Source organism: Nipponia nippon, unplaced genomic scaffold, assembly GCF_047370975.1.
Source record: "Nipponia nippon isolate SJK-2023a ecotype South Korea unplaced genomic scaffold, ASM4737097v1 scaffold_7, whole genome shotgun sequence".
In the NCBI taxonomy this organism is placed as follows: domain Eukaryota; kingdom Metazoa; phylum Chordata; class Aves; order Pelecaniformes; family Threskiornithidae; genus Nipponia; species Nipponia nippon.
This window is the reverse complement of record NW_028262391.1, coordinates 26,887,167-26,912,986: the sequence shown is the minus strand read 5'-3', so window position 1 is coordinate 26,912,986 and position 25,820 is coordinate 26,887,167. Positions and strand designations below refer to the sequence as shown.

The window sequence follows — 25,820 nt, the reverse complement described above, 5'->3', positions numbered from 1 at the left end:
TTTCATGCATCCTTATTTTTTGCAACAGAAACATGACTTTTCAGAGAGCTGACTGTCAGTTACCCCTTCAAAGCCAACTAGCTTTCACACATTTGGGGGTAAATGTATTTGGGGATATACAGAGAATACATAATGAATTCACCGAGCAAAGCTAAGGCTATCCAGGAACACTGGAAGATAAGTAACTGGGCCTACCTCTCAGCTAACATGACAAAACAAAGCCTGGAAAATGCAATCAAATTGGGGAATAGCTGAAGGCACATCTGACATGAAGCTGAAGGCAGGAATAGGACCAGATAGACAAAAAAAACAAAACAAGGCAAGTTAGAAGAAACACAGTAAGAGGGGGAATAACTACAGAAGAAAAAACACTAGCTGAGGAGCAAGGTTAGTCAGGAAGAGAGAGTGAATGAGAAACCTGACAAATAGACACAGGCTTTAAAAAAAATTTTAAAAAAGAAATTAAAAATAATTTAGTTGAGAGAGAATTGGGCAGAAGAAACTGCACAACAGAACTCGAGCTTGTGATAGGACCCGAGATGTCCATCGCTGTTCCTTAACTGTCAGCAAGTCTTTTATTCGTTCCTAATAGTGCCACTAATCCTATTGAGTAATCAGAGGGACATGGCTATAGAACAGAATTAAAACAAATTAGGCTAATTAAACCAAAATAAAAACACCAAAGCATTCTTCTACACTGGTTTAATCAGATAAAGTTTGAAGAAAAAGAGAAAGTCATCGCTTATATTAAATCCATCGCTTCTTACAGATAGTTCAATACTAAAAGAAAAAAATCTGATTATGTATAATCTTCACAAATTGTATATGGTTTACCCAAAAAGTAAAGATCATCATTAACAAAGTGCAATAACTGGTAACTAAAACATGCTTGCCTATTTAATAGTTATTGTTCACTGAAGTGAAAGCAACTTGGGTGCAATACATTGAGTAATAACCTGAATACGTCAAAAGGAAAGTATGTTTTCAAATGGTAGAAGAGAAGGCTAATTCTCCTGGAGAGAGCGAGCAGGCAGTTACTTTGCAAACGCCATGCTGCCCACTACAACAGAACACGCTGCAGCTTAAAAGACATTCCCCTGAAATGGCTAAACCAGCAAAGGAAAACGGGTGCTAAAATTTTCCTGAGTGTACCTGTATACTACTACTATAAATACGTATTAGACAGCTAAACAAAGTACATATAGGCTTTAAAGCAAGCACTTTTACAGTGTAACAGAAACGGTGAAAATTAAGAGTAATTATTTGCATTGCAATAACATATAGGAGTCCAAAACATGGTTCCGGACATTCAGTAGGAAAAAAAAAACAAACAAACAAAAAAAAAACAACAAAACACTATTAGAGTAAAACCACCTCAGCTTTCTGAGGCAGAAGTACAAGATAAGAACACCACAACACAAAGTTACCATAATAAGTTTATTGTTCAATACATCAGTAGCAAACACCATCTTTCTTTGATTAGACAAGCACCTTTACATCTACAAGGTATCAATACTGCTTAATTTCCTTTTAGTAACATTTCTCTAATTCAAAAATCCTACTGATTTTTGAATCAGTAGTCACCTCTGAAAAAAATGCACCTCTGCATTTTCTTATTTGTATATTAAGAAATCTGTAAGCACATCTCAATAAACACACCTGTTCTGAAAAAAAAAATCAGACCAAATAAAATTTAAAGTTATTCCTTTCTCTCTTTTATGGAGTATCAACACTGAGTTCCAAAAAATTCTCCTTTCTTTCGTCCTTTGGAAGAATGTCTTCCAGAATGTCTTTCCAGAAAGTGGATCTTTCCATGGCTTCCCCTTCCTGAAACAATCCCACTATTTTCAAGAAAGCTCTTTCTTGGTCTCATCATCCAGTCTTTTTCCTTACCTGGGAATTGTACCTCTTCCCAGTGCAAAAGAATTATGTGGAAGGACATATTCCAGACATAAGTGTTCTAATTTTGCCATCTTCAGCATTTTTTTTTCATGTTTTAGAAAAGCAGAAAAGAAATAAGCATGCATGTACACACATTGTTCTCTATTATACAGGAACAGAGCCAGCCATCCTGGTTAAGGGCGAGAGAGAGACTGTTAAGACTCACAGGCATTTCTTGAAAGCATAATATTGCCAGGTAGGGGGTTACAGAGAAAAAGGATTCTTCATTCTTGCAAACCATGTAATCTTAAGTAAGTAATCTTCCTAGTATTTTAAACTAAATTAGGCATTCCCAAAATAATTCCTCTTTTAAACAGGAAACGAACCTGAGCAAAAGATTAGTTTTGAATCAGTGTTTCTGCATCTCCCCTGCTTCATTCAGTGAAGAAGATATGCTTATAACCTACAAGTATTAAAAACTCACATTACTAAAAACGCTGCAAAATCAGCACTAGCAGCAGCAACCTTCCACCACATTTTTCTGAAGATGCACTTGAAATCTGCTGAAACTAATTTGCATGTCTACCAATGAATTAGACTCTCACAGCGGAGGAGACTTTGCTTCTGCTCTATGCAGATGTCATAATTTTTCTGAATAAAAGATTGATCATAAGTTTCCTTCACAGTACATTAGATAATTCCACTCTGAAAACACAGAAGAACTATGAAAAGGAAAAAACGATACTGATTTGCAGATCTAGTGAAGAATATATTAATTTGACCAATTCCTTGAATTGCTTTGTATTTCAATTTCCTATTGTATTGGAAAAACATTTAATCGGATTCACAAAACAAGATCACCTGAAGTCTGAAAATTGTACACCTGTGTGAGGCACTCAAGAATCTCAAATAATTTCACAAGTTTTTTTAACAGTCCTTTTTTAGATCATAGATTTTGGACAGATAAAGCTGCTTCTTCAAAAGTGCTAGATCTAAACAAATTTAGTCCAGAAAGAATGCTATGGATCTTTATTGATTTATAGTTCTATGACTAGATGATATCCTTCCCACCAGTTATGGCAGATAACAGCTGTATTAAGCAGGAATATAAAACTAGTTAAAAAAATACATTTTCATCTTCAAAGCCACTCTGTGACCTGTCTTGACTTTGAACTGTGTTAATGGAACATCACTTTTTGTAAAAAGAGCATATACCCTAGTGATAAGGAAAGTTTGCATCAGTCAATGAGATGCAACAATGAAGTGCAAAGTTGCCCAACTTAGCCTGGTGGTCATGAAATGATATATTTTTGTCAAAAGCAGACAAAAAAAACCTTGCAACAGTAGAAAAATTGCATGAGGTTCTTGTCCTTTGAGTATTTAAAAATGTTATTCCCACTTTTTAATTACTTAAGGCACAGCAATAGCATGTAGTTTTCTGCATTGTTATATGCAGATCTCCAAAAATTTTCTAGAAGACATGCAGACATGACTATAGTAAGTTTAAACCTAAGAAAAATAAGATCATTCTTACAATCTGAGAATAGACTCCTTAATTATCCACAGGTGCTGGAGGTCCATAGCACACCAAATCACAAAACTCAAGACAAAAATAATGACCTATATTACACAAGACTTATTAAGCAACATTACTGCTCTCTGCAGCAAGCAGATTTCCCCAGGGCTCCACTGCTGTACTCCCAATATACGTTAGCACCCACTCTATTGTATTCTATTTGTAAACAAAACTTTCCTAGAAATGGGTTTTAAATTCTGACCATGCAAAGTGGGGGGGAAAGGATTTGGCAGCTTTCCCCATTCCAGTCATTCTATTCCAATAGAAAATGTTAAAAAAAAAAAATCTCCTACATCTTCATCAAAACCACAGAAACAGATACTTATTTTGACTTAGCCAATGATTAATTTAAACTACACTGCCCAAAAGGTTCAACAGCCTCTTCTTATTTTTCTTATTTGGAGACACTTTGAAGATTTGTTGCATACACAGCCCTGAATCTACTACACTGGCATGACCAAGGGCCTAAAAATGCAGAAGTATTTTTTTTTTTCTGGTTTTACTTCAGTTCTGTACTTTCATTATGCCTGGTTTCATCATGAAGTTTAAACGTTTGTGTTTTTAACACAACCCACATATACACACGATATGGAGTCTGAAAGGACAGAACATGTAACATTTGTAACATATCTATCAAGAAAACAATCATCTTTCACTGTACAGTGAGCTAGACCTGGTAAAAACATGATTATTTTGATGCAGTTCAAAGGTTTTATTCTCTGCAGGAAGAGAAGCAGTGCTGGTATTTAACTGACAAAAAGCCCTACACCTTTTAAGTTTCACATACAAACATGCCATGCCCAAGAACCTCTGAAATAGTAGAGAAAGCATACAAACAAAACTGGAAATGAAGAAATCTAAAAGCCCAAGGGAGAACGGGCTATCAGGGAAAAAACCCCAAACAGCCAGTCTGAAAGTCTCAGGTTACAGAGCCTGGGGGACAGTCTTCACCAGCTGAATCTGCTTAGCTGCACACAAGTTGCATGTACATTTAACACTTTCCTCAAATTTTGCATTTCTAGTTCTAAACAAATGCCTAATAATCCAACAAATCTCAAACATTCCTCATTTGATGTTCAAACTAAACCCTTGACTCATTCTAAAATAGACATATTTACAGAAGACAGGTGCTTACATACATCATAAAAAAAGTCGAAATACTTTAGTTCACAGGACTCAAGAGACAGGTCCTGCTTTACCACTTTGGTCACAGTAGAGAAAACTGCTTTCACAAGTAAAACAGCCTGGAACGATTCCCTTTCTGCACCTCACAAAAGCAGCTTGTACAGCAAGTTTCTCCAAGTGTACTTCAAAACAAACACGGAAGCAACCAATTGCAGTAAGAGGATGTTTGGCAGACTGCACCTAAACCTCAGTTAGAAGATGCACAGGATCTGGTGTGCTGCCGTGATTTCAGCATTACCGATTTGATAGTTTTGCTTTAAGTTAAAGTTTACTCACAGTATTTTAATAATTTTTTAATAATAAAACAATATTCTCCCTCCCTCTAAACTACCAATATATTCCCTTATCTTGACTCCTGCTTAGCATTTGTCAAGGCCTGCATCTAGATTATAACCCAGACCGCCTTTTACTACTGTGAGTCACTACGATAATAGCAATTCTTCTTAACTGACTGAAATTTATCCAGCTTGGTTTTCACGCCAAAGCGATTACTGATGCTGCCTTACCTTGGAACTACCATTTTGTCAGGAAACAAAACTTTAGGACTAACGTCTAAATCACAAAACATAGCATGACAACTACTAAAAACAACAAGGGAAAAGCAGTTTAAAAGCAAAAAAGGCCTCTCATCCTTGCTAATCCTAAATATCAAGATATTCCTCAGATGGTTTTACATCAGGACCTGCTGAACTAACACTAAGGGGGAAGGGGGGGGAAATCACAGCTGAACCTGCTTCGTATGCTCCTCCTAGTTTCACCCAATACGCAGTTGACCGTATTTATAAGGGGAACATATTGTCGCTTCATATTCAACTTGGCATTCACAGTAACTCTCAGGTCCTCTTGAGTGAGACTGCTATTCAGCCAGTCACTTCGCAGGTTGTACAAATCCACGGGGCTGTGCTGGCACATGGAGAACTCTGCACGTCTCCTTGCCAATCTTCAGAATGTTTCTGCTGACCCATTCCTCAAGAATATCTAGGTTCCTCTCGACTCAAGTGCTACTGTTTAGGTACATGAACCCGACATCACCAGACTATCATCATTTTTCCTCCTCAGCTCACTTATGAATGAACTGGAACTTTACTAGACTCGAGAGACAAATTATTATTTAGGTAGCATATGGAAGAAATGCAGACATTTTGCTTTCATTTCTCTACACACGGCTCCTGGCAGAAGACAACGCCATAGAAGACTTAAGCCCTCATCTGTATAAACACACAAATGGGGGGGGGCAATGGGGGTGGACGACACCAGAGTGGCAAGAAATCCTAAAAAAAAAAGTTTTCAGAGAACTTCAAGATCAGTGGAAGGGAAAAGGACCCAAGGACTGTAGCAGTTTGCAGGACAAAACTTAAGTAGGGAAACACAGCAACCAGTATCTTTGTTTCAGAAACAATCAATGGAGATTCTGATGATAAAGAAAACTAAGTCCACACAACCTAACAATTTGATTCTCTTCACACTATGGAACAGAAACATGCATTTTAATATATTAAACAAAGTTGAGTACCCGAGTCCCTCAGAGCTGCAAATTCAATGCTGACAAGAAGATATCAAAATATTTTTAGCAAGACTTGGGAATTAATAAGAGTTGTAACTCCTTATAAAGATTTACCTTTCAAAACCTTCATCTATTGAATGCTTAACAAACACATCCAGAACTCTTGCAACTTTTATGTAAAAGCGAATGTTGAAAGCATCAAAAGGGAAGAATTAAGAAAATCTTTACTTCATGACTCAAAGAATGCTGGTTGGTTGTTGTTGTCCGTTCCCCCCCCAGTGTTACTTGGGCCAGTCTTCTGACAAAGCAATTCTGTCTACCATACCAGTTTCTGCGCCAAATAAAGGTAGAAGAATAGTGTCTTAAGTTTCCATAACTAAGAAACTGAAGTCCAGAAGGAGGAGCAGGAGGAAAGGAAATAGCGCTATCATGTGTGATCACGTGAAAAAAATGTGCCTTTATACAGTAAGTTAAAAGTGTAAGAAGGTAAAAAAACCCCACAACTAAAAGCAATGCTTTTCAGTAGTTATTAACTGTATTTCAAAGATTATTTTTCTACATCTCTCTCCAAAAAAAGATTTTATACTTCAGTAGAACACTTCAAGACAAAAAGAACTTTTTTTAAATTGCATATTTTAATGGCAAAAGCTGTTCACCGCCCATGTCTACACCCCGGCTAACTTGCATCCAGAAGCGGAGGCTTTGTGCGACAGAGCCTCCATCTTCTGGACACATCAAGGTTATGTACATACTTCATGTATTCAGTATAAGAAAATAAGATACTAAACACTTTTACAGCCACACTGCAGAATAAGTGTGCTATAACCTACTACCCCACAGCCTTTTCCTAGCAATATCCAAGGATATTTTTTTTCTCAAGGTTTTTTGATTCTCTTTTGATACAAAGATGTAGCAGATGCACACAGATTTATCCAAGACAGATTTGTTTGTCATCCCTCCCACAGCAAAACACAAGGTTTTCAAGCAGTTAAATTAGCAGCTATGTTTATAGCAAAAGATGTTAATTAATACCTACAGTTGCTATGTCCTGACATAGCTAAGATAGAGACACCCTTAAGCAACAGTAGTTGAATTGGAGAGCACAATTCAAACTTTTATCAAACCACACAATGCTGCTAAACAAGCCTTATGGACCCTGCTAGAGCAATTCAAACCATACTTACATTAACAATGCTTCCCATTACTGACTTACTGGTGAATCAGAGAAGTTTAAAAAAAAAAAAAAACAAACCCCATCAACCAACCAAACACCTCTTAAATTACGGAAACAGTGAAAGAAAACAGCACTTCTACATTATTTTGATCAAGTAAAATTCTGATTGTAGATTATCTATGTGGATAAAGACAGAATTCAAAAGTGTAGCTTCTCAATATCTGCTCCAGTTAAGATTTAAAAGTCTGGTGTATATGTAAACTACTTTTTTGCCACAGTTTGGTGTTAAAGATCAAAGCATAATCCCTGTTTGCTACTGGTTAGGCTAGAAACTGTTTAATCCAATAAGGAACAAGCTTAAAATAGGAAAAAATAAACTGTGATAACTATTGCAATTTTAAGCTCTCAGTGTTTAAAAGTCTACATAATATAACTCAAGCAGTTCTAAAAGCTTTGTCAGAAACACGCCTATTTTAAAACATAGTCAACATAGAGATTCTTCTATATAAAAGAACTTTTAATACCAGAACACTTTCTAAATTGAAGGCCGATGACTGATCACTTGCTCACACAACTGAAAATGAATTAGAAATACACTTGCTTTTAACTGGAATCACACAACCAACTCTTCCAGGAATATAAGTTTTCTGGTCTTTCCTCATGAATTACAAGCCATGCAAGTGCCTGTATACGATTATGAATATATATATACACTGCTCAACGACCACATTTAAGCTTCTTTAGTAAACAGCCTTCACATTTACCATTTAGTACTGTTCAATAAAAGCATGTGTTCATCTTCTCTATCAATACATTTTTCAGTAAAGGAAATTCAAGTTCACATACATCAATCCCGCACAAAGCCTTTCAAAGAGCAAGTGTTCAGTATAAGATTTTCCCCAATTACAGGAAGAGTCAAGTTCCCCATGGGAATGACAATTCAGTAGAAGTGCACGTCACCAGAGAGCCTCAGTTTTGAAAACTAAGTTCTCCAAAGGTCTAAAATCCCTTGGCATTTCTTTCCTACTTCATATCGCCTGCCTTGAGAGCATCAGCAAGCTTTCCTGGCAAAAGCAGCACTTCAGTCAACACTTCTAGACCAGTATTTTCATCTTACTGTACAGAAAGCTTGGCAGCTGTGGTTTACTATATTAGTCAAGAGTCTACAAAAGATGATATTAGAAATAGATAGCTTGTTTATTTATTAGGCTTAAATTTTCTGAGAAGACCAAAATATTTGCATCCACCAGTAGAAAAAGATTGCAAAACATGTTTTGATGACTGACTCAATTATGAATTTAACTCCAAACTGCATAATTTAGGAACAGCACAAACATCGCAGAATGAACACACCATATTAACACTTACTCAAGTCTGCAGTCCTCCTACTTGCAAGTTTGGGCAATCTATAATTTTTCTTGTGATATAATCATAAAATTTCCCTAGTCTCTGCAAAGCGTAATGGTTTTCTTACAAACATGCCCCAATAGGAAGAAAGGCATTTTCAAAGTTAACTGGTGATTTTTACTGGGGTTGGGGGAAGGACGACAATGCTAGGAAGCGCGACTGCTCATCATGATCACACAATTTACCTGCAGCGATAGCTAACTGAGTGAACTTCAGCACTGTGGGAAGTGTCTAGAGGATTGCTGAGATCAAGTTCCATAATGACCCTGAACCTGACCTAAAACTGCTGACATGAAAAAAAGCAGTTCTGCCTTGACACCAATTGTGTGTTCCTGTCCTACATTACCCCTCCTTTAAGCCAACATGAACTTCTGGTGAGCACACTGACCATCCACCTAAGAAATAGCTCTGTGTTAAGACACCCTTTTTGTGAACGTTAGTTAAAACCCAGAGCAGCTTCTCAGCCAACTTACTATGGAGTTCCAGGAATGCCCCTACTGACACAAGAGAAAAAAAAAAAGGCCAGAAGCAGGGGAAGTTACCGCTTTGGGCTTCAATGCCAGTTTAGATGACCGCAAATGTACATCGGACAGGGTAGAGCTGCACCGCTACACAGTCCTCAGGCTGTAAGTCAAACACTTGCATCAGCTGGAGCTGTGGCACTACTTATCCCACTCAAAGTGCAGCTCCTGCCAGACTCAAATTTGCAGATGAATACTCATACATCCATGGTAAAATACAAATCATTGTGTTACCCAAACTTCATAATGAACACAAAAACTACACCAAACCCATAAAATACTACAGACTCCTTCCTCGTTATCCAGCCTCTGGCCTCCCTTTAGAAAAAGGACAAATTAATATATTCTTTTGTATCATGTTTCTTTTGGACTTGGGAAAATGATTTAAAGGAACTCTCAAATGTTTAAACCCAAGAAACATGGATTATTTCAAGTATCTGTGTGCTCATCTTGAAGCATATAAAACACTAATATACAGAACTGGTAAGTGTCAACACATCTGCACTTCTAGTTGCAAAACTGCTTTGGGCCTATCCTGCCACACTGTTCAACTCAGAGGTACTCACTTTGGGGTAAAGTTACAGGTGAATGACTAAGAGCAATCTAAATTCAAGTTTCATGACCAACTGCCTTAAATTAAAACTTGGTACTAAATAGACATGATCTTAAACATTTAGGGATGTATTTTATACAGAGTTGATATATCTGCTATAACTAAGAACAGAGCATATTGCCTCTCAACATGCGGTTACAGTCACTCAGTGCAGCGTATGTCAATGCTATGGCAGAAGCAGACAGGTCCCATCACCTCCTCTTTCCCTACCACCTCACCAGTTCCAGAACTAGCGTTTCTAAGATACAGGCCAGAACAGAAAACTGAGCCAGATTAACAAACATCACACTTCTGCTCACAGAAAGGGTCCCCTTGTACAGCTGCCTGCACCACTGAATAAACTCAGGTACCAAGAGAAGACAGGCAGCAGAATATTATGTTTTTAATTACCTAAAAGAACTAAAAATTCTAGGTTACATCAAATTTACAACTCCACTGATAACATTTTCAAAGCTTCAAACGTCAATAGAATTTATTTCACATTTCATTATGGTGAAGACTAATTAAATAACAGCAATGAGCTCATGACAAGCATGTTGTTCTTCGTATCAAAATTAACTCACTAATTAAAAGTAAAGAGAAAATGAGAAGTGTTCAGATTTAATAACAGTGTATGGGAAAAAGATCCTATTTAAATAAAAAATGAAATGGAAGATAAACTTCTAACTCCTTTTTTGACAGAAAAAAAAATGTACCAGAGTTACTTGTTGCAGTATATAAGTGCCCAGAGAGGAGATTATGTTTTCATTTGTGTCTGAAGAATGTGAAAAATTGCTTATACTTTTTATATTGTATATATGTGTAAGAACACTTCCATGTAATTGTTTGAAACAACACTTGTGTACAATACAAAATTTTATCAGGGTTAGTCAACAGTAAAGTTTAATACTGTAGAACAAGTCTTCATTCCTACAACTGAGGGAAATTGTGATAAAAGCAATGGCTCGTGAAACTGCTTAGAACAGAATCCCCAATTCCTGACAAGACTTCATTGCAACTTATTCAGTACAATTCATTATTATTACACTTGGTACATTTTTCAATGTATATTTACATGGATTTTCAGCACTGAAGATTATCCCATATTATGGAAGTTGGCACTTATTCTTCCAGTTCAACAAGGCATCTTAATGAACAGGGTTTGGGGTTTTTTTTCCCCCTCAAGTGAAAACCAGGTACACAGCTTCCTAGATAAAACTGGGATCTGTTTATCATGGCCATTTTTGCTACACAGAATCATACTTCTTCCATTTTACAACTTGGTGCAGAGGTATAACAGGAACAATACCAGTTAGCTTAGTTTCAAAGCATAAAATAATTTGGTCTCTAGTATCCCTCCACATTCAGAGAATGCCTTACAAATCATAACTGTGATCACTCTAAGCAAATAAGAAGGAACTGTACCAAAAAAGTATAATGGCTCAAGGGAAAGTATCAAGTCAGTAGTAGATGTAAACTTGTGAACTATGTTCTGACTTGTGCTTAGCTATTAAAAAGTACTACAGTTTTCATATTTCTTTCTTGGTTAGTTTTTTGTTTGGTTTTGGGTTTTTTTCTTCTTTAAATCAAGTCCCCTTTGAGACAAGGGAAAGAAGCTTGAAATAAAGCCTTTTAAAATAAGCAAACAATGAAGGGCTGGAATACTTAACCACTGTTCTAATTACAACCTCCACAAAAACACAGGCTTCTACTATGCTGTAACACATTCAGGGCTTACCTTTTTCCACCATAAACCTTAATCTACGTTACCACAAACTGAAGAACAATTTTTAACCAGTATTTCACATTGCCGTGCATGCACTGTCTTTATACTAAATGTGTTATCAAAAGTAATACTGCACAAAAGAAGAGAAACTAGCTAACGTTCTTTCCTGGTAAATACATACTTCATATCACATTTCAAGTTTCACAACAGAATGATTGGTACACCCAGCCTGAATGTGGAGAGCAGGTTGAACCAGAAATTACATTCTATTAAATGCTGAGTAGTTTTTTTAAGTACTAGTCAGCAAGAATGGATTGCTGGTAAGTTTAGCACCAATTTAAAAATATAGGATCATGGATGCTCTAAACTGAAGCGAAACGAATAATAACAAAGTACAAACAACAACGAACTATTTCAATGCATCCAATATTCCTCCAGTCTGGAGGAATCTTGTGATGTTCTCAGGACAGGATGGATTCAGAAATGGGGAGGATAAATAGATCAGCTCCTGCAGACCTCCACTACTACTGCAACTGCGAGAAGCTTTGAGACTCGATTCTGTTAAGAACTTCCTCAGGCTCTTAAATTGCCCTTTTTCAATTTACCTATGTTGGTGGTGGTTCTCAAGATGCACTGGATTTGACAGTTTCTCTGTATCCAGGGAGTCAGAACACATTTTTGTTGTCTACACATTCCTGTTGTCTACAAAACAAGAACATATCTGTTCTGCATCTTTAAATGAGTTATTGGGCTATCATTAGTGTCTCTACATATCTGAAAAGGCTGCTCATCCACTCTGAAAGTGCAACCTATATCCACAGTAGGGCATGAAGGCAGTCAGGAAAACCTATCTGACTGAAAAATAGTCAAAGGTAAACCAAAACTGAGGGAAGACCTTATCGCTCCCTACAACTACCTGAAAGGAGGCTGGAATGAGGTGGGGGTCGGTCTCTTCTCCCAAGTAACAAGTGATAGGACGAGGAAACAGGCTCAGGTTGAGCCAGTGGAGGTTTAGATTGGACATTAAGAAAAATTTCTTCATGGAGAGAGTGGTTAGGCATTGGAACAGGCTGCCCAGGGAAGTGGTACAATCACAGTCCCTGGAAGTGTTCAAAAAATGTGTGGATGTGGTGCTTAGGGACATGGTTTAGAGGTAGACCTGGCAGTTAGGTTAACGGTTGGACTCGATGATCTCAGAGGTCCTTTCCAACCTTAACGATTCTATGATTCTATCAAGAAGTCTACTTCTTTGCTCTTACTTTCAGAGATTCTCTATGATAAGAGAAAAAAACCTAAGGTTATTTTAAGGTTTTAATCTTTTGAAAGATCTTTACAGTATCCCCTCCCCACTACTGAGCTCTAACAATATTCAGTTTAACTGAGGTTTACTTATCAATGACATTTCTTCATTAACTGTACCAACCAAACCTGCATATCTGTATTTTTACCTTGTATGAAACTTTCAATAACAAAATGATACAATATCAGGAATGAAAATACAGCAAATAAAGAATAAATGTAAAATTCACAAACACACTACAGATAAAGTTTTCTGCTTGTTTTTACAACTTTCCTGCACAAAGATACAAGTAGTTTTCTAAATTATAAGCTGGGTTAACATCTGGGCAAAGCTACATTATTTTCATTTTTAGCATTAGCAACCTAACTATGGAAATTCCCTAGACACCAAACCTGTGGCTAGCACATGCAAGAAGTGAAATATTCTGCATGGAATCATCTCAGTAAAAAGTTAAACTGTATTCCTTCCCTATTCCTACTCAACCAAAAGTCTTCTCCACAGTATTTTTTTTTTCAGGTGAGTCAGAAGATTAAGACATCTGCTAGGGATGGGAACAAAACAGAAGCTTTCTCATCCCCTCCTCAGATCAAGGCCTCTCTTTGCTGCAGCAAAAAAAGGCGCTTCTAGTACCTCTATCTCAAGCACAATTTAGGATCACTACATTATTACTTCCTGTGCTAACCTCTGCTGCTAGGAGGAATACAAAATTGATGAGAAATTTTCAATTCCAATGGTCCAAACAGTCTAATAGTTACTGGTGCAAGGATTCAATGGAGGACCAACACTTCAGGTAACAAGGAAAGACTCTTTATAGTGACTGACATCTAAGTTAAAAGGTTTTAGCAGCTCTAAGAGCAGAGTATTAAATTAAACGTACACTAGTTACTAGCACCTAACATTCTCTGCAGCTCAGAGAGGCTTGTTTTTTTCCCCCTAGTCTTTCAATATTTATTTCTCAAAATTGATGCTCTTAATATAATCTGGTAGTTCCATCCACTTCTGAAACAGTCAAATGCAGGAAGGTTGTGTAAAGCTTACCTTCCAGACTGTAGAGCACTTGGGGAGAGAACTGCCAAAATGCTAATAGCAAAGCAATTAAAGACATGCCAGATTTTTCTTATCATGCTGAGTGTTTGAATGAAAAGTCTTTTAACTACATTTTCAGATCCTCCCATTAGAAATACTACAGCACAACTGAAGAAGATGTTAAGAACCACAATTTAATATAAGAATATATAATTATAAAACATATTTAAAAGATGATGGCAGAATATTGCAGCAAACTGTCGAGAAGTCAATTTAGCTGATAAAGAATTCAGGAAGAGGGAACTCCAAAGCATTTTGACACAATATTGTTTGCATACTATAAACTCTCCGACAAATATGTACATAGTGCTGCCTTTCTTAAAGGAAGGACAGAACAGTTTGAGATAGGAAAAACATAAAAGAATAAACATCTGTTGCAAGAAGGATGAGGGACTAATGTCTACATAGGAAAACAGATTCACAAATACAACTCACAAATTGCTATTAAGGATATAATGAGGTACAAAACGAGTAGAGCACAGAACTACTTACCTTTGACAAGTTTTGTAAGACAGATTTGCTCAAATGAGTACCAATATTTCAAAATACTGTATTTGAGACCATACAGCTATCTACTCATAACAAAGAAGGTAACAGTCAGCAAGAAAGAAATAACGTCCATCTTCAAGAAGGCATGAGGTTTAATGAGGTCTCTCCAACGGAAAAATGCTGAAGTATTCTTTCGAATTTAACAGGTCACCTAGGTTTGCTACCCATGTCATAATTGTAGACTGGTGAGTCTCAATCAGTGGAATGCGCTACCATATCGTCGTTAAATCCATCCACCCTCCCAGAATAAGCAAGTGTCTGCTACACAGGGCTGTATCTACCCGTAACGGCCAGGGCTTCCCAAGCCGTTATCTACAACCAGTCACAACCCGATCTCCGCTCAAATCCAAGGCAGAGAGAAAAATAACAATATTGTAAAAAATAAAGTAGAAAAAGAGAGGATTGAGAGACTCGGGCGAGGCCACCACCAGACACCTATGCAGCAGGCAGGAAAGGGGACCACTTGCCTGCTCTCGGCCCCAGCTTTCGCCGCCACCTGAGCCCTCCAGCTCACCCCACCCCATGGGCCGGGCGCCGCGGAGCTGGGGCCTGCGCTCAGCTCATCCCGCGGACAAGGCCTGGGCCTCGCGCTCCCGAGGGTGCCCCAGCCCGGGCAGCACCGCGGCCCCTCACTGCTGCACCCAACCCCCGCCGCTGGCGGGGCGCGCCGGGGCTCGGCCTCTTCCTGGCCCTGGCCGCACCGCTTCTGGGCCGCGGCCTAAAAATGGCGGAGGCACCCGCGCTTCCCAGGCTGCTCGCGCCCGCCCCGCCAGCGGCCCGGCACCGAGCCCTACTCACCGTCCAGCCGGTCTCTCGCACCCCGACTCCGCGCCCTGTCGCCTCGCCACTCGCCTCGTCCCTCCGGCCCCGGAAGCCGCCGCCTCACGAGCCCCCACCGCGGCCGGCCGCCATCTTCCTTCCCCCACCAGCGACCGGGCGGCGCACGCGCCCTACGTCAACACGCTCGGCGGCGCGAGAGGCGGTCCCAGCGCCTGAGGGGGCACGGCGGCCGGGAGGCTGCGCTCAGTGCGCAGGCGCGCGGGGCCGGGCGCGTGCTGCTTCCGCGAGCCTCCCGCCGTGCCACCACCTGCGCCTGCGCGGCCGGAAGCCAGGCTCGCGCCTGACCCCGCCCCTCGCAGGTGGAGGCGCGAAGAGGGGCGCCCATGCGCACTGGGAGGCGGGGAGGCGGCAGTGGGGCGGGGCGGGCCGGGCCTGAGGGGCGGGCCGCCGCCCCGAGGGCGCTTCGCTGTGGAGCGCCGCGCCCGCTGCCCCCCTCGCGTTTTGTCGGGGGAAAAGCATGACCAAAATTCAACCCACGAACCCGCCGTGGCGGGGAAGCTGCCCCCGGCCCCCCCCGGCCTCCCCCGGGCCTGCGCTTTGACGACGCTGTGGGCAACAAGCAGCTGGCTCCAGCCTCTCCAAAACCGGTCGTACCGGCGGCTGGACAAAATACTGCTGCCAAACCGCATCGCCTTGCATGTCTCGGGTAACTCCGTGTTCCTGTACTGCTTCACGTTCACCAAACCGGCCAGGCGCTACAACAGAATCGCACCTTGCGCGATTCCCCTGGGCGTCTTCCCTTCCTCTGCCACGTCCTGATGACCAGGTTTCAAAGCACAACAATCAGGAACAACTAATCTCAGTGCTTATAACTACCTATTTGCGGAGGATGGTGCAAATCTCCTGAGATCACTTTCAGGTTGCCAAGTCTCTTATACTCCCCCTCGGGAGCCTTATGTTAGCTTACAAAGGTATCAACAAGTAGTAATGCCTCCCAATTAGAATTATTACATCCTTTTACGCAGGAGCCTAGGTAAAGAAGTCTTGAGTGCTGGGTCTTTTTAAGAAAAATGAGTTCTCATTAAGATATGAGAGCCTGTGTATTTAAAAGATTAAAATGTCTTAAAGCTGCCTGAACAGAAACTTTTCACGGAGCAAAATGAGTTACAGCGGGCGCAGCTACTGGAAAGCTTCTCCTGTATCAAAAGGGGCCACTGAGCTTTATAAAATAAAGATTCACCATGCTACCTCGCTTTTATCTTTGTTCTTTAGTTATAATTATTCTGATCCAGTTAAAGTTACTGTGGTTAATTAGAAAGGCATGTCTGGTTTATTGGCTTGCAGGAGATGTAATGCCACTAAAGCACAGAAATAAATGCTATTTGCAGTGAGGCAACGTGCCTCAGTTGAGGTAGCCCAACCGGTTGGCATAAACCAGCTTAGCCTTCCAGCATAGCGGCAACATTAAGTTTCCAGTAAGAGTGGAAATAATATCCTATTTCTTTCCCTTTTGCAACATCAGTGACACTCTATTGCTTATCATTGCAAGCAGTGCCTTGACGTAACACACTTGTCTTCCTCTTTGTCCCAGCTGTTCTCTCCTGCAGAATTTTCCTTCTTCCAGGTGTGGTGGTGAAATTATTAATATTTAAGATTTGAGAGGGCTGGCTAAGAAGTTTATCCTCACTAAAAGAACATTCCTTTCAACTAAAAGCTAACAGTCTGTGGTTGTTGCCAACTCCCCACTTCTGAGCTAAGGTAACACCGGGCGTGCCGCTCCCATAGGCTCCACCAAGAGCCATCCCTCCGTGGTGTCACCTTATTTACAGTTTGATTCCTCCTCAGAATTGTGGCAGTTAGCAAGCTACTTAAGGAGTCCATCCCTCCCAGGACAGACACCTGGCTTTGTTAACATCGAAATGATTGTTTTTCCTCACCTTTTTCTTTTCTGAAACACTATATAGGCTGGGTCTCTGCGATGAATTGGCAGAGAACAGGGGAGCAGAGAGGGAGGTGCTGCCCAAATGTTCTCTCACTATGATCATAGTTAATAACGCCTCTGTCCTAAATTGTACTTGCATTATTACACACTTAGAGCCCCCAGATCTACAACACAGGTTAATAATCACAGGATCTCTTTATCAAAAAGGTCCTCATTAATAAAATCATAATATGCACCTAATGTTTATAAAACACACAGCCTTAATTAGAAATCTTTTAATTTACACTAAACAATAATAGAAAATTATTGAAGCTGTAAAAATCCACTATCCTGATCACACCATTAAAAAAAAAAAAAAAAACAACCCTGCAGAAATTGATGCCGCCCATCACTAAGCCTTCCAAGAGTCAAGAACACAAGTTTCTCCATCTCTTTTAGAAGTTCACAAAAAAAAAAAAAAATCACATCTACGTTTCTGCTAAAAACCAGAAACATGCTGAAAATTCCCAAATTGGGGAGAGAGATTTGGAAGAAACAGATACTTCAGCCACTGCGAAGAGGCTTTTCAGGTTCTTTGGCTCTCACAGTACAGGCGTCCTTACCAACACACACGTGGAACAAACCAAGATGACAATGAACGCAGCTGTGTGTGACACAGCACTGGGGTACCCTGCATCCACAGCTCCCCTGACTCTGCCGGGAGCTGGATTGGTCCAGCGGGCTGAGAAGCAGTCAAAGTTCCCAGGTTTTTCTGTTCAGATACAGGGGTTGAGGGTTAATACTGGAAGCTGCGTTTAGTCTGAATGTCATCAAGAATCTGCTGTAATTCTTCATCTTCAAATCGGCCCTCCAGGCTGCAAGATAAGAACGATGAGGGCACATTAAAGGTTTTAGAAATAATCTCCCCCCGGATTCATTTCAGACAGCCATAATTCTCTCCTTTCAGTCTCAATACCATCATTACCCACCTGTATGGTACCACCAGGAACCGTCTGTAACATTACTGTGCAAATACCACTCTAATCCCTGTGCGGTGCCTCCTCTTTAAATGACAAAACTCCACCCTTCCCAGAACTTTCTGCTGAATAATTTCAAAACATCTTATCAAAAAGGCAAGGCAGGTGCGGGTTTAAATAGCTGGCTCCTAAGCCAGTCCAGTCTTGCTACGAAATCTTAGCATACAAGGAAGAAACTGTAATTCGGATGAGTGTTTCGCTCTCTATCTCAGGCCATGAAGTATAATCAAGGTACAATAACAGAATTTACTGCTCCCCTGTGCATTATCCACAAAACAGTTCATAGGAGCAATGTCATTTGCTCCAACAGAAAACAAACAAACAAACAAACAAAAAACACCACCAAAAAAACCCAAACACAGCTGGGTGGGCTAAGAACCCCAATCTAAGCTGTTTACACTTAATCTAGTAAATGTTGTTGGAATTGCATTAGGACACTTGCAAAGATTGCCTCACTGTCAGATCAATGGGTAGGTAAAGAAAGGCTGAGACCAAAAGTTTTTCTATCAACACAGCTAGACTGAAGAGAGGACATCTGCCCATAGCTGGCTTTAGATCAGAGGAAAGTATAAAGCGATCCTTTTACAATATATAAATGCTCACCTAGGAATCAAAGCTTTCGCTTCCTCAGCTGTCTCAGGACACAAGTTAGCCAAACACGCCAGTTCAAATTTATGGAGCTTTTTCTGGAGCAGCAAACTGCAAGGAAAGACAGAAACTTGGTGAAATTACAAGTAAGCTAGGAATATAAAAGGGCATAAACCTAACCAAACAGATATCTTTTTTTCACTCTGCTTTTGGCACTGAAGTCAATGTTTTTTCAGGAGGAAAGATTCCTTATATAGCTGCATAGAGAAAAAAAGTCACATCTATTAACTCCGCTTCCCCAGAATTACTCTACAAAGTCTAGAAAATCCTCCCATTTACTGCAATCAGCTGTCACTTAAATACTGAAAACAAAGCTGTTCAGAAGGCTTGACCTTCTGAAGGTCTGTAGACAAAGTACAACCTTCCATGAAGAATTATGATAAAGCTTCTTGCCTCTTCAGAAAGAAAAGATTCAGAATTACAGGACAAATCAGGAAACGCCACTAAACTGTACTTTCATAAAGCAACATCAATATTACACACCAAATTCTCCAGTATAGTCTTACACCCTAACTTTTCCACTCACCTACGGACACTGGCAATGGTTTCACGGTTTTTGAAGCGGCTGAAGCGCGCTGTGTAGTTCAAGGTTTTCATGAAGACTTCTGAAAGCTCCTGCTCATCTTCTGCGCTCTCATTCTGTTGCTTACGATGCTCGAGAAGCATATGTACTTCTGAATTTAGAAGAGTTTCCGCAGTTTCAAATTCTACATTTGAATGAGTGAACGTGAGCATAAAAAAGGTAAAGCATGGATGAAAAAGTCCACTTGCAGAAGTTTTCTATGTAAATTTAGCTTTGGGCAGTAAGGAAATGAACAATGTGTTTCACTGTAATTGTGCAAGCCCTTTCACCAATGATTTTCATACTGAAAATGCTGATAAAAATTACACCATTTTGAGTGACAATCCAATGTGGTTGTCTTTTTGACCATACATTTTACACTTGAAGCCCTAACTTTCTGCTTTATCACATTTTTGCAAAATGTTTTTTTCATCCATTTTTTGGCAGAACTTAAGTAATGTATGACTTGTTTTATAAAAAAATATTTAGAACTGTAATATTCAAAAAATTCAAAAGTGATGTCTCTGGTCTTTGGAAGCCTCTGAGTAGTTCTTAAAGTAAATGTGGATGCTGCTGAATATTTTAAAAAAGGCTTCATTTACTTGAAAGATTAATTGACCCACTTTATTATTATCAGAAAAAAAGTTTTAACCAATCTTAAGAGATTTTTTCCCCCTTTTTAGCCATCTCTCCTTGTTTTTGTTCATCATCATCGCCGTATTTATTCCAAGAACAAGAAGGTCTTTCAACTTCATCAGTATGAGCTGTTCGAAGCAGCAGGATCAGAGATGGCATCCCGGGGTGCCCTTCAGCGCTGTTTAATAAAAGCAGTCAGCTACAGGGCAGTGCTGGAAAGGGACTGGCAACCTTTATTTTGCCTGGAGCGGCAAAGTAACTTGGGATGAACATGGGTAGGCTATAGATTTTAGCGTAAAAACATCCAAAACCCAGTCTTTCAGGACTATGCCTTTTGTTTAAAAATGCAGCACGATCCTCCCCCCGCCCCGTTTTTTTCCCTTTCCTCTTCCAGGGCAGCTCTGAGGAATTAATACAGCTCTGGAATTTATACTGAACATTTTTCTGAAAAAAATACACAGACTGTTAGCATCCCTAGTTACAACTCAGGCTCTGGACAGCTGGTTTCCAAAAATGCTGCACTACCCTACTGTCAAGAAATATCGATTAAAAAGTAACGGCTACATCAAAACCTAAGAACCCTCTTGCTATAACCTCATAGGAAGAAGAGTTTTTTATTCCTGTACAGACGTGTAGTGCTCCACATAAGGAAGCACGGCCATATTTTAGCAATCATGGCCCCTTCAACGCACACATGATTTATTATCCCCACGTTTAACGCCTGGGGCTGTGTAGCTGGTGTATCTGTGGCTGCTGGGGTGGTCCGGCGGCGGAGCAGCGCTGCGGGCCACGGAGCCGCTCGGCGAGGCGGGGACGGGAGAGCTCCGTCCCTCAGAGGCGCCCGCGGCCGCCGCCAGCCGCCAGCCACCGCCCGGCCCGGCCCCCGCAGCCCCCTCGCCGCCCACCTTTGGGGAAGACGAGCTGCGAAGCGTCCTCCTCCACGTCCGCCGCCCGCGGGTCGCTGCCTCCCGCCGCCATCGCCTCGGCCGGCACCGGAAGCCCCGCCGCCCGGAAGCGCGGCGCCGCCTCGGCCCGGCCGCCCTCCAGGGGGAGCCGCCCGGCGCTGACGGGAGGCGGGCGGAGGCGGGAGCGGGGCGGGAGCGCTGCCGGGAGGGCACGGCGGCCGGCTGTCGTCTGCGCACGGCTGGCGGTGCGGATACAAAAAAGCGCAGTTACCGCTGTGAGGCACCGAGGACAGGGCGCCTCAGCACCCCCGCGCAAAACGCAGCCCTCAAAGACGTGTTTAAGCTCGCTTAGAAATTAGCTCCTACAGACGGAAAGCAGTGGGGAGCTGGAGCTTTATTTCTGTGAAGACAGGCCAAATAACCGGCAGACCAAGATGGTGTGGGCCCCAAGTCTTACAACTTGTAAACCGAGAGAGCAGGCTGCGGAGGGAACGCTGAGGGAAACCACGCTCGTCTTTTACGCGAGCAAACCTGGAGGAAGGCTCCTGCTGGTCAGTCATCGAGGAGGTAACTGAAGAGCTCAAAACCGTGCTGGTCCCCCTCACCAGGATCTGCGCGGCAGCATGGATTTGCCCAGAAGCTCCTGGGGGCCACCGAGGCAGCAGATGCATCTTCACCTGTCTGGCTTCACACCACCAGTGGATCAGGGAGCTACAGCCTGCTCCGTTTTGCTACCAGAACGTCCTCCAGCGAGATAGCAAACCTTGACCTTAGGAAAACCGTAACTGTCTGTACCAGAATTTCTGTCCAGCTCACTGTGATTAATATACCTCAGTCTGTGAGGAAGGATTATCGATACCATTAATAGCACACTTTGAAAGGGAGGTTACTTTTTCAGACTATCCAAAAGTAATCTATAGGCCCCAGAAGTAGGCTGAAAATTATTTTAGTTCTCCCAACACTATGTCATGGGAACACTGCCAACAAAATAACTTACGGAGTAGCATTTTCCCTGGAGAGCTCACATGTAAGTGCCTAACAAGCTGAAGACTCTTAAAGTAATCATCTTATCAGACCTTACTATGTCATCCTGCGCCCTTAAAGAAAGGCAAAAATAGACTGTTGGAGGATTTGTGGTGAAACCACTCCTGTTCTCATGGACTTGCACCCGTGCCTAGGTGAATTGTTTCCTGCATACTGGGAAGAGGAACACGTTAAGAATAAACTATAAGAATCTGAAGGGGTCAAATCATAAATCTTTAGCGTTTGTTCTCTGGATAAACAAGCATGGTGGAGAAACTGATTGAAAACTGATTTGTTAAGTGGTACAAGCAGAAAGACATTCAGGAAGATGGAATGAAAATATCTCAGGGAACATCTGGCAAATTAAACAATTTCGATTAGGTTTACAAGAAAACAAGGAAATCCGTGCCAGATTGATGAGAGAAGCATTTAAAAATCACTTGGAATCCTGATGGCTTCTCAAATAACCCATCTACCCAGAACAACATGATTCTTAGAGCAGTTGGTACCTTGCAGAGGTTTAAGTTATTAATTTCACTTTTGTTTTTCCCCAAGGATCCATTCTACTTAAGTATACAGAAACTAAAACATTTAAGAAAAAGCCAGATACTTGCAAGAGTTTGTAGGTACAGCTAAAGAGGCTATCACCAAAGATAAAGGTTCATTATCACTGATGTGTTTGGTTAAGCTCTCAAGAGTCAAATAAGAGAAAAGTAAGAACATTCCTGAATGGGACCTGCTTCCCCCCCCCCCCCCCTTTTTTTTTAAGAATTTTAAAAATGCACTTATAAAACCACAGTAAATATTGTTCAGCTACTGCAACAAACCAAACATAACAGAGTACCTGACTTTTCCTTTGTTATTTTTAAAATGCACTGGCTTCTTCCTCACTAATAATGACTGTTTTGGCATTTGTCAATCCAATTGGAAAATGTGCATAAAAAAGGAAGATTAGGTAGATTAAAATATAAGTGAATGACTATAGGAAGTTTCAGGCATATTTACTGGTCATATCCTAAAATGAACTGATTTAAAAAAAAAACAACAAAACAAAACACTAAAAACTTGGCCAAATCTAATTTATTGTGGACATGTGACCAGAGCCTCTAGTATCCCATATGCCAGGGCAAAAAGTATTGACCCTTGCTGGAGACACGATACTAGATAGTGGATTGTTAGACAGACCTACTATGGTAATTTCTACATTGCCATAACTTAAAAACAGATGCAGCAACAACTAAGTGCACCAACACAGATCTTAAAAAAAGCTTAAATACCTCTGTGTAATAAAATGTAGGAAGAACTAACAGCACGGATGGTCTATAATTAGTATAACCACACTTTGTAATATGCTTTCCTTCTAATTCGCCAGCAGAAGGAATGTAATCTTCCTAGCAGTTTTAAGCTTTATAGCAGTAATTATATATTTTGTGTGAAGTGTCAAAACCCACAACTTAAAAAAAAATGCAAAGTTCTTGATGGATTAAAAGAGATAAGATTAGGATGTTGAAACCTTAATCTCTTCATTATCATCGACATTTCTAGCACATTATAGGAACAGGTCAAAATCCTTGGGGATATAACATCACCTGCCCAGAATACCATGTGCCATAATAGCCGTTATTGCACAAGACACACATGCTTTTTCATCTGTGTTCTTAGAGTATCTAACTCTTCAAGTTTGGGTTTTCATACCATTTTACCTTTCTTTATTTTTACTCCATTTAAAATTATATATCCAAAACTATAATTAACACGTATGAGCAATATAAAGTTATAGTAATACCCAGTAATAAAGTGAGGGTAAGTCTCTGAATGCAAAACCGGTTCTTGCATGATCTGTTAAGTTTTTAAGTACATACATAATGACATCTAAACATACTATCAACTGGTTGCATAATACATAATTTATATCAGAATTCATCTGATTATAGGAGTAGTCTAGCTGACTATAAAAAAGGGAAAAAATTATGGTTCAATAATCTGGATATTGGTCAATTTGTACAGTTGCATACTTGTTTTAAGGAACATGTAACAACAGTCTTCTGGGCTTTGTGTGTTTTGGGAATGACTGTCAAACATATTCACAGGTCATCTTTTCCCAGATGGTAGCAAAAACAGTTTAGGAACTTTTCTATCCTACTGCTCCATGTACTACAATTCAGTTTGAGAGCAATCCTCATAATACATAGCTCAGTATAAATATTCATTTATTGAATCGCATGGGAAAGTGTTCTGGTTTTATTTTTTTATGCTCAAGAAGTGGCATTTCTCACTCACAATTAGGCAGCTTATAATATAAATTTTGTCCAAAAATAAATTTTTTTTTTGTGTTTAGAATAAAAATGTGCAAGTATTCTTCATTTGAAGTATCTTGTAGAGATTTCTCCTAACCTTTCTATAATGTGTTTTTAGAAGGAAGTGAGTGCTAAATGACTAATTAATTTCATTTCTTATTTCAAACAGAAGTAAAAACAGAAGAAAGTGTTTTCTGGGGAATTATCCTGGTTTATATTTAGTCTGGATTGAACTATTTCAGTGTGCAGTCATACATACACCATTCTACCTGGCCTGATCTTCATTGTGAGCCGCTTAGTGTTACCGCAGTTACAGAAAGCAACATGCATCAAAGAACCTCTGATGAAAGACACCGGACAAAGATTTTATGTCTGACTGGTTCAATGTGAAACCAAAAAAGTCAAGTAAGGAAAAACACATCCCATAAAAATGTACAAATAAGTCACTGTATTCTAGCCAACAAAGAAGCTGAGAGAATATACTTGATAACTTCCCTGGGCACATGACGACAGTGGATGCTAGTTTTAGTTGACTTCAGAATTTACAATGAGTCACCTGGAAATCACGTCAGCCACAGAGTCCTCCTCAACCCACTGCATAGGGGATTTACTTTCTAGCTGTACTAGTACCAGAAGCCTATTTTCTGAAAATAGGTTTTTGCTTTCTAGTTGCACTGAAGTAAATGAGCTTCTCAGGCATAGTTAAGTCAAAGCGACCCTTCCCCTTGGTTTGGCTGAGGTTTTTTGGGGGTCTTATACCTGTTCTTCATTGATACCCAGGACTGCCCTTCCCAAGAACCACAAACAGGAAATGTAGGATCTTTAACTATACATCTGTCGTAAATAACAAACAAGCAATAACCTGAAAGTGTATGGAAAACACATATGAGCCAGAGGTATGCACATCAGAACTATTATACAAATCAACTGAACCTGTCCCAAAGCAAACATTAAAATATTTAGTAAGAATATAGAAAGATGGGTGTTTCTTTTTCCTGAAATAACATTTTTAGATCACTTGAAGACTACAACCTGTGAAGTACAGATAATCTGCTTTCATTAGCTCATTTTAAAAGACAAAAAACCAAAGAACAATTTTGGTAGTTTAAGCCAGATTTACAAATTCAGGATTTTCAGTACGATACAGAATTCTGCATGTATGTGCTTTCTATATTTCACCATCATGACAACTAATAGAGAGTTAATGTCAAGCAAACATTATTTCAGGGTACAAAGATGCTTTGCTATGCCATTGTTAATGAAACATATTTAATCCTTGTTTTTAATTTTCTTACTATTTTTCTTCGCTTTCTTTTAGTGAGCCTGTCTTGACTATTTCTGTGCTTCCAGACAGCTGTCATCCCATACTGGCACCTCCCTGGTTCTGAACATGTAATTTAGAGGTTTGGTATTTGTACATGTAGTATACTGTTCATCTTTCTAGATGAGAAAGATTTCATCTTATCCCCCATAAAGGCTGTGAGAAACCATATAAAGAGGACAGTACAAA

General features: G+C 40.1%; 2 protein-coding genes across 2 annotated transcripts in view; both read right to left on the bottom strand.

The window, feature by feature from the left end:
• WDR33 (WD repeat domain 33) overlaps nucleotides 1-15,498 on the bottom strand; it is a 72,175-nt gene extending 56,677 nt beyond the window's left edge. Inside the window, exon 1 of the mRNA XM_087739827.1 lies at nucleotides 15,300-15,498. The gene's annotated coding sequence lies outside the window, so the exon portion shown is untranslated. The remainder of the gene's footprint in view (nucleotides 1-15,299) is intronic.
• Nucleotides 15,499-17,483: 1,985 nt separating this feature from the next.
• POLR2D (RNA polymerase II subunit D) lies at nucleotides 17,484-21,135 on the bottom strand. The gene is made up of 4 exons (XM_087739491.1): nucleotides 20,991-21,135; nucleotides 19,414-19,594; nucleotides 18,843-18,938; nucleotides 17,484-18,077 (listed from the first exon to the last, which is right to left on the bottom strand). Exons 1-4 carry the CDS (start codon nucleotides 21,061-21,063, stop codon nucleotides 17,999-18,001), a joined length of 429 nt encoding a protein of 142 aa, XP_087595617.1. The 5' UTR covers nucleotides 21,064-21,135; the 3' UTR covers nucleotides 17,484-17,998.
• Nucleotides 21,136-25,820: the final 4,685 nt, after the last annotated feature.